Source organism: Otolemur garnettii, unplaced genomic scaffold, assembly GCF_000181295.1.
Source record: "Otolemur garnettii isolate 467f Iridium unplaced genomic scaffold, OtoGar3 scaffold00056, whole genome shotgun sequence".
In the NCBI taxonomy this organism is placed as follows: Eukaryota; Metazoa; Chordata; class Mammalia; order Primates; family Galagidae; genus Otolemur; species Otolemur garnettii.
This window is the reverse complement of record NW_003852451.1, coordinates 9039771-9049056: the sequence shown is the minus strand read 5'-3', so window position 1 is coordinate 9049056 and position 9286 is coordinate 9039771. Positions and strand designations below refer to the sequence as shown.

Here is a 9286-nt window from a genome sequence, read left to right as displayed (position 1 = left end):
CGGGCTGGGGATTCGAACCCGCCACCTTAGGTGTACGTGGCTGGCGCCTTAGCCGGTTGAGCTATAGGCGCCGAGCCAAGAAGTATTATTTCTTATACCAAGTTAAGTTCCAGATAGATTTAAATGTCAAAAAAAAAAAAATCAAACTAACAAAAAACCAACCCCTGCCCCCAACCGTGCTTGCCTCGGGGTGGGGATGGACGTGGCGGTAGGGTTCCTGTACTCCTGTCACAATGTTCCTTGAGATTGGGTGCCATGTATTGCCTGTTCCAAAATGTTATTTACAGTATTAATCATCAAACTATAAAATCACTCAAAGGCATGATGGGAGAAAAAATATTTTAAAAACAATTTTAGAACAAAAAGCTCCTTTTTATGCAAGGTGAAACCCCTGAGCATGTATTGCAGGAATGTAACTAAAACCTCTGAAAAGCAGCTTGACGAAATCTGTCAGTTCTAAATACATGATCTCTTTAACCCAGCAATTTTTCTTCTGGGAATTTCACACAGAAATTTCACACATAATCTTTCAGATTGCAGTATTGTCTACAGTTCTAAAATACTAAAAATAGGAAATATTAACATTAGCATATGCAGGTTCAATTATGAGAAATAAATATAATGGAATTCTATGGAAACATGTAAAAGAACGTCCGTATGTACTGACGTACCTTGGAAAATGTTTTACACTCTTAGGAGGAAAAAAAAAGTACAGAGCAGAAAATATAATTTGGGCCCACACACATGTTTAAAAACAGAAAGGATCTCTGTGCGTGGGATGTTTCAGTTAAGCACGTATGAGAAGTTTATGAGTGACGTTCCCGAAGATTTGGGGAGACCGTGTTTTGGAGCTCCTGCACTAGCGCCACACACCAGAGCAAACCAGAGTGCAGTCACTCCTGTAAGTGCCATGTAATCCACTGAAGGCTCAAGGAAGCAAACAGGCCCCGAAACAGACCCATTTTTTGCTGAAAACAGGACATTCCAGTCTACCTGAGTCAGCATGACAAGGAATTCCCCTCTGCCTTAACCCTTACCAAAAAGTAACCTGCAGTAACCTGATGTTAACCAATCAGCTTTTTTCCTGTTGTTCTTTTTCCTTATTCCCGCCTTATAAAACCCAGTGTTCTGCTGTTGCCCAGTGGAAGCTCATCTTGGTTTGCAGAATGGAGGCTGCCCAGATTCAGGAAGCATGAACAAAAGCCAGTTAGATGGCTATAGCTAAATTTGTTGAAAATTTGTGTCTTTTGGGCTCGGCGCCTATAGCTCAACTGGCTAAGGCGCCAGCCACGTACACCTAAGGTGGCGGGTTCGAATCCCCAGCCTGGACCCGCCAAACAACAATGACGGCTGCAACCAAAAAATAGCCGGGCGTTGTGGCGGGCGCCTGTGGTCCCAGCTACTTGGGAGGCGGAGGCAGGAGACTCGCTTGAGCCCAGGAGTTGGAGGTTGCTGTGAGCTGTAATGCCATGGCACTCTACCCAGGGGGATAGCTTGAGGCTCTGTCTCAAAAAAAAAAAAAAAAATAAAGAAATTTTTGTCTTTTAACAGTCGTAGTTGTCTTTGAGAAAGTGACTAACCTCCTGAGGGAGTGGGCATATTTTTTAAATTGCATATCCTCTTATTCTATTTTTTTTTTTAACTGAGTATGTATTTTCAAATAAAAACAAAAATCTACTTTAAAATACAACAGATGGCCCTGAAGCAGTTAAGGTCGACGAAACAAGTTCTTATCAATTTGTATGATCTCAAAAACAGTCTTGAGTGAAAAAACAACTTGCAAAGAGATATGTATAGTGTGACATTGTTCAGGTCACTTTAAAGATATAAAACAGTTGTTTATGAATGTGTCATATGCAGTGGAAGTTTGAAAACATGTGGGAATGAATACATAGCTCCTAAAAGTAGTTAGTAGAAGCAGAGAGAGGGTCTTAGCTGTGTCCTTTGTTACCGTTTTCAAAGTTCCTAACCAGACAGGACAAAATAGTAACAGTGAAATGAAGTTGATGTGCTTTTTGTCCTTTCTGTATGTTTGGGAAAAATTGTTTAAATTTAAAATTGTTTTAAATGCTTTTGTTTTTCTTCACACTTCGATTGTATTAAATAACTATGCCAATTAATAGCTGAATTGGATCACGGTTTCCAGAAGTCACCAACATTCCTTTTCCTTCCCCCACCCAACAGGTCGGCAGTAGCAGCGACCCCTGGTCAGCCTGGAGTGCCTCCAAATCTGGGAACTGGGAGAGCTCAGATGGCTGGGTGGCCAAGCCAGACGGGGCTGGTGCCCAGAAGAACACTCCCAACAACTGGGACGCTGCCTTCGGCCACCCCCAGGCCTACCAGGGTCCAGGTGAGGAGAGGGCTCCTGCCCCGCCCACCCGTAAGTGACAGGTGTGAGAGACAGGGAAGAACCAGTGGTGTTTGCTACTCCACACTCAGCACAACACAGAACACTTCTGTGACCAAAACACCAGGTGGGGAGAGTTGTCCCTGCAGATCAGGCTGTTCTCCAGCAGAGGCCTGCTGGGGGGTCTTCATCCTTCACTGCCTACCTAGGGTCAGATCCAGGGCGTCCCCATAACACCCCTTTTGGGTTCAATTTATTTGCTAGAGTAGCTTACAGAACTCAGGGACACACTTCACTTAATATTGCCAATTTCTTACAAAGGATAATTTAAAGGATACAAATAAACAGCCAAATGAACAAATGCACAGGGCAAGGTATTGGGAAGGGGATGGAGCTTCCCTACCTTCTCCAAGGACCGCCACCCTCCAGCACCTCCACACAGTCACCAGCCCAGAAACTGCCTGACCCTGCTGTTATGGCAGCTTTATCACAGAGGCAGGATCCATTACTAACTCAGTCTTCAGCCCCTCTTCTCTTCCTGAGGATGGGGCTGGGGCTGAAAGTTCCAAGCTTCTAATCATGGCTTGGTCTTTCTGGTGACCAGCCATCATCTACAAGCCCATCAAGAGTCACTTCCTTAGAACAAAAGATACTCCTGTCACCCAGAACATTCTACAGATTAGGCGTTCCGATTATGAACTGGGGTCAGAGACCAAATATGAGAACCAAAGATGTACCCAGCACCCCTATGGCTTGGGAAATTACAAGGGTCTTAGGGGCTCTGTGCCAGGAACTGGGGGCAGAGAATAAATACCTAATTCTTTGTTGTTGTTTAGCAGGCCCGGGCTGGGTTTGAACCTGCCATCCTCAGGGATGTGGCCGGTGCCGTAACCCCTGTGCTACGGACACTGAGCCCAAATATCTAATTCTTCTTTCACAGTATCATATTGGCCATTGTGTTGAAAAGAGATATTGTTCAGAAGAACTATTCCCGTTTGCTTTTACTCACTAATAGCAAACTGGGATCCGAATGTAAATCGTCATTCGTTACACGCTTCAGTATAGTTGCAGTTACCTGTCTAGGAGTCACAGATCCAGGTGCTGGAAGGGACCAGATCAAGAGCAGAAGAGCAGAGCGAGTGGTGGGAGCTGCGGAGCCTGGAAGGCACCGTCTCTCAGGGGGCAGCCCCTGCGCCCGCCTGCCTCCCCTTGGATGCTGCTTTTGCAGGGAAGCTCAGCTGGTGTTCTGATCCCCATACTTGCAGAGACACACTGGCAGTCTCCATTCTATGTCACCTTCTCACTGTAGCACCTCAGCAACTGACACATTTGTTTAACTGTTTGACTTCTGGGCTAATAAAAATACTAAGGCAGAAGAGAAAGTTATAGAAGGCGACTATTTCAGGAATGAAAGGGTATTTATGTCTGTTTTGAAATCAAACAAAAGGGTATTTATTCTGCCTGTTATGTTTTTATGATTCCTGGATCCTGTCTCCTCTGTGAGCGCATAGGGCCACCGAGTGAATGTCTGTTGTAAATGGCACAGACGTCGTGCGCAGAGCCAGATGAGAGCGCAGGTGCTGGCTCAGAGCTAACAGCCATAGGCAGGAGCTGGCAGTCCAGAGGGCCCAGAAGTTGTGGGTTCATGGGAACAGGAGGTGAGGCTGCCAACGTCCAGATCCTGACAACGTGGCCCAGGTCTTTCTGATGGCTTAGTTCTTTGCGCTGAGGTTTCTCTTTCCCCTTTTCTTCCTCCCCCCAGCCCTGCTTTCCTGTGTTCCCCCGTTGTCCTTCTCTCTCCTTCTTACTAAGGTCCAGCAATTGCTTTTCGAAGATCTGTCATCCCTTTTGTCCTCCCCAAGCTTCTCGATTTAAAGGGGAATTTGTTCTGCTTAGTAGTAAGTTTGTAAGTCTAGATTTGTCAGGGTAAAGCTCTCTAGAAGGCCTTTTCTCATGTAACATTAACTTTTTTTTTTGCAGTTTATGGGCAGGGCTGGGTTTGAACCCACCACCTACCTCCAGCAAATGGGGCTGGAGCCCTCCTCCTTTGAGCCGCAGGCACCACCCCAACATTAACATTTTTATAGTCTGCATTTATCTGAAATTATTTGGGCTGACAGCCCTTTTAAATAAAAAGTGTGTATTTAAAATGTACAGTATGATGGTGTAATGTAAATAGGCACAGCGAAATGATTACTGCAGTCAAGCAGTTGACATACATACGCCAACTCTGTGTGTGTGTGGGGGGGGCGGTAAGAGCAGCTGCATCTGTTCTCTGAGCATCTCCAGTCCCGAGGCAGCATTACGGCATTGTGAACTGCAGGCCTCTCCAGACTTCCTCGTTCTGCATAACTGCGACTTGGAGCCCTTTGGCCTGCATCTCCCCAGTCTCCCCTTTCTCTGCCCCTGGTAACCGCTATTCTATTATTTGCTTCTGTAAGTTCTACTTTTTTACAATTCCTCATATAAGTGAGAAATGTGGTATTTTTTCCTTCTCTGTCTGGCTTATTTTTAAACTGTTCTCCAGTTTCGCCCATGTTGCCCCAGATGGCAGGCTCTCTTTTTAGTCCTGAGTAGTACCCATCTTCGTGCACGTACAGTTTCTATATTCACTCCCCCGTCAACACTTAGGTTGATTCCACGTCTCAGCTGTTGCAAACAATGCTGCGTTTGGACCTGGGAGCACGGCTGTATAAACCCAGAACAGGGGTTATTGGGTCAGCTGGTAGTTCTAGTTTTATTTTGGGGGGGAGGGGGGCTTCCACATTGCTTTCCATAATGGCTTTACCAATTTACATTCCCATCAAAAGCATGCCAGGGTCCCCTTTTCTCTGCCGCACACGTTACCGCTTGCTGTTTGATGCGAGCATCTTCACAGGTGGGAGGTGATAGTTCCTCCCGCTTTCCTTTGTGCTTCCCTAATGATTAGTGATGATAAGCACCTTTTCAAATACCTGTTGGCCATTGTGTCTTCTTTGGTAAAATATTTATTCAGGTTCTTTGTCAATTTTTAATTGATCTGTGGTTTTTTGCTATTGAGTTATGTGATTTCCTTATATATCTTGGATATTAACCCCTTATCAGACATACAGTTAACAGATACTTTCTCCCAGTCTGTAGGCTGTCTTTTCATTTTGTTGATTGTTTCCATTGCTGTATGGAAGCTTTTTAGTTTGATGTAGTCCCATTGTTATTTTTGTTGTTGTTGCCTGAGTTTTTGGTATGATGTTCAAAAAATCATTGCCAAGGCCAGTGTCAAGGAGCTTTTTCTCTTGGTTCCTTCTAGGAGTTTTATGATTTCAGGTCTTAAATTAGGTCTTTAATCTATTTCGAGTTAGTTTTTGCATATGATACAACATTAGGGTCCCGTTTTATTCTTTGTATGTGGGTGATTTTCCCACCACCATTTACTGAAGAGACTGTCCTTTCCCACTGTGTCTTCTCAGTGCCCTTGACAAAACTCAGCGGTTCTGACAGCCTCTCTGAGTTGTTTCTCATGTGTCTTTTGCAGGAAAAGAATCCATAGTTCAAGCCTTAAAATTGACTGTACTCTTACTGTCTGTATTGTACTCCTATACTATACCCTTTCCCCCATTTTTTAAAGTATGGATTAGCCCAGTAATAGTTACTATCAGGAAATTAAGCAGTTTCCTTTTTTAAATCTTTCCTTTTTTACTGATGATGATCTGTTTTCACCTCTAGCAACTGGTGATGATGATGACTGGGATGAAGACTGGGACGACCCCAAGTCCTCCTCTCCTTACTTTAAGGATTCAGAATCTTCTGAAGCAGGAGGCAGTCAGCGAGGGAACATTCGCCCTGGTGCGTCTTCCATGAAGCTGCCACTTAACAAGTAAGTTTACAGGCAGGAGGGGGATCCGAAACCTGTGTGTAGAGTAGAGATAAAACAGAGAGAAGTTAGCTTTGTCTCTTTGCGGTGATCTCCTAGGGCTTGGGTATGATTTGGTCTTTTTCATTTGCGTCTTAGCTGAGAAGTGTATTTTTTTATTTAAAAATAATTTTTGTTTTACGAGGTTAATAAGTGAAATATTTATTCTATGTTTTTATTACTTTACCTTTATCAACTCTGACGTATTAAGAGTTCATTGCTAATATCACAGAAAGCTAAAAATGATAATATTAAAACTCTTTTAAATGGTTTACTGTTTTGTCAGTCCTCGGGGACCGGGCATTGTACATAGTGGTTTGTTTGCATTCTCATGTAATCCTCATAGAGTCCCTGTTTTATTATGGGAAAAACTAATACCTAGAGAGCTTAGTGACCCCCAGGTTCACACCAGTGGTGTTTCCAGTCGGTGTTCCAGTCCCTCAGCCTCCAGAGCACATATTCCCAGCGACTGTGCCTAACATGCTTAAGATCTTTGTTTGCACTTGGATTTCTCTTAGATTAAAAAAAAAGGTGTTTGTTTGTTTTGTTTTGTTTGAGAAAGCGTTTTACTCAGTTGCCCTGGATAGAGTGCTGTGGCATCATCATAGCTCACAGCAACCTCAAACTTTGGGGCTCAAAAGATCCTCATGCCTCAGCTCCCCAAGTAGCTGGAACTGCAGGTGTCTGCCACAATGCCCAGCTAATTTTTTCTATTTTAATAGAGATGGGGTCTCACTCTTGCTCAGGCTGATCTCAAACTCCTGAGCTCAAGCAGCTCACCTGCCTCAGCCTCCTAGAGTTTTAGGCTTACAGGCGTAGTAAGCCACTACGCTCAGCCTAAAAGCAAGTTTTAATGTACTTAACGGGAGATTGTGCTGGAAAGAGTGAAAAAGAGTATGCAGCTGGCGCTGTAAGAGACTCTGGGAGCGAGTGCTCGATAAGTCTGTAGTTACATCAATGTGGCTTAAAGGAGATAAAATTTGTGACTTTCATAAGAATCTTTAAGGATTCTTTTTCCAGAATTATGTTCAAAACAGTTTATTTTCTGAAATTACTAGTGTTTTTTCTCAGTGTTCCCAGTTTATGATTCAAGGCAGGTATCAAAGAATGTTAATCTATGTTTGGAAAAAAATTGAAAACATGCGATATATATTTAGACATGATGCCATATGCCTAGATCTAATTTAATAAGCCCTACCGGCTCTCCAAAGGAAGCTTAAATAGCTTCAGATGATTAAATGATTTCTCACACCTAACTAGTGTAATACATATATTCTGAGTGAAAGGAACACTGATAGCCTTGACTTAAAATGTACAAATGAAAATAATATAAACAAAGTATGTGTGCTCCTATAATACTCTGAAATAAAAATAGAAACATTTGAAGCAACCTAAAGAGAAGAAAAAAGATACTGATCACATTGAATGATAATACATTGGATATATTGACTTAAATAAATTATTATAATTTCAAGGAAAAAATATAAATGAGTTATCTTTTGGCTGTCTGGTTTTTATCCCTCTTCCCAGTTTCCTCTGTATGTACTTTCCTGCTCAAGTGCCCATGTAATGAAATTAGTCAACTGGGTCTGATTCCAGAGAGTCAAACTTGAAGTTTCAGTGTGATCAGTGGTGATATATATGACAGTCAAGGGTTCTTGAAACCTAAATGTAAAATATATTTAAATGTAATTTGTTTCTCAGTCCTACTTTGAAAACAAGGAAGTAGAAACAGAAATGAGCGGCTGCATTTTCGCAGCTGACGAGTGAGGTTTCTGGCTGCCGCCTGGTCTTTGACGCTAGTGCCCAGGGCTTGCCTCTCCTCTGTTCTCTCTCTCTGGTTTGCACAATCTTAAGCAAGTTTAGTTACCTGCTTGAACTTCAGTTTCTTCATCTTACCTAAAGCAAAGAGGTTGGCTTTCAGGATTCTTTCTGCTCTAAAATGTCATTGTATGTTGAAACTAAATTAGAGCAGTCCTAACTTGAACCTGTACTTTTGAGGCTTTTCTGTCTTTCTGTAGTGCTGGGAACAATTTGAGACCCTGTTTATTTTTATTTAACTAGATTAACGTACAAATAGGTCACTTACTTGTAACAGTTGTAAAGTTTTTACAGTATAAATATTAACACTTTTTCAGTAACTAATCCATTTTATATGACACTTGGATTCTGTGGAACCAAGCATCATACTAGGAAAGGATATCAGAAGTATAAATATGCTTGAGCATTGCAAGAATGCGTCTTGATAATGGTCAAATAATAAACCACATTGCTGTTCAGTGAATATTAACTGGGTGTGCATAGTCAGCCTTGGCGTTTTTCTGTGGTTTGTAAGAACACCCAAAAGTCTGGTCAAGGAGTTAGCATAGTGTACAATCCCCACAGTAGTGTAAGTTCTTTAATAAAAGTATCCAGGTTAGTCCATCAATTCACTGAGCATTTCCCATGCTCCCAGAGCCCATGTAGATCCTGAAAATACAAATGCTTTCTCTAAAGTGCTCCTGGTCTGCTATAATGTGTCAATAAATCGTATCACAAAAATACGCCCAGAGTGCTGAGGAAGCAAGACAGCTCTGGCTGAGGCTGCAGGAATGTTTCAAAGAGATGATGACATAATTACCAAGAATTTCAACGCACCAAATACATGTTAGGCTGTTCACAGAAGTCTTTTCATTTAATTCCCTTACCATCTTCAGAGGTAGGTCATCTGGTCTTATCGTTCCCAGAGGAGATTGAGGCTCCTGAGGCCCCTGAGGGGTGGGTTGGGTTCAGGCCCAAAACCGTTTGCTCTAGATCTCCCCTTTGCTCTCTCAGATGAGTTTTGCTTGAAGGACCATCTAGGGGAAGGGACTGGAGGGAAGTCCGGTGATGGCAACGCAGGAAAAGAAGGTGCAGGCCCCTGAGAGCATCACCTTGGCCTTCACTTGGTGTGTGAATAGGATTAGAAGTAACGTAGCTGGAACTTGGTAGAAATAAGATTCCTTTTCCCAGTTTAGATATTTTGCTTTCTTGTTTTCTCCTGTTTATTTTTTTTTTTTTTTTTTGAGACA

The 9286-nt window shown here is 42.6% G+C and overlaps 1 protein-coding gene across 1 annotated transcript in view; it reads left to right on the top strand.

Annotated features, from left to right (window-relative positions):
* SNX9 (sorting nexin 9) overlaps window positions 1-9286 on the top strand; it is a 114840-nt gene that overhangs the window by 64759 nt on the left and 40795 nt on the right. The window contains exons 5-6 of the mRNA XM_012806739.2: window positions 2185-2350; window positions 6050-6200. Coding sequence (XP_012662193.1) covers window positions 2185-2350; window positions 6050-6200 — 317 coding nt within the window. The remainder of the gene's footprint in view (window positions 1-2184; window positions 2351-6049; window positions 6201-9286) is intronic.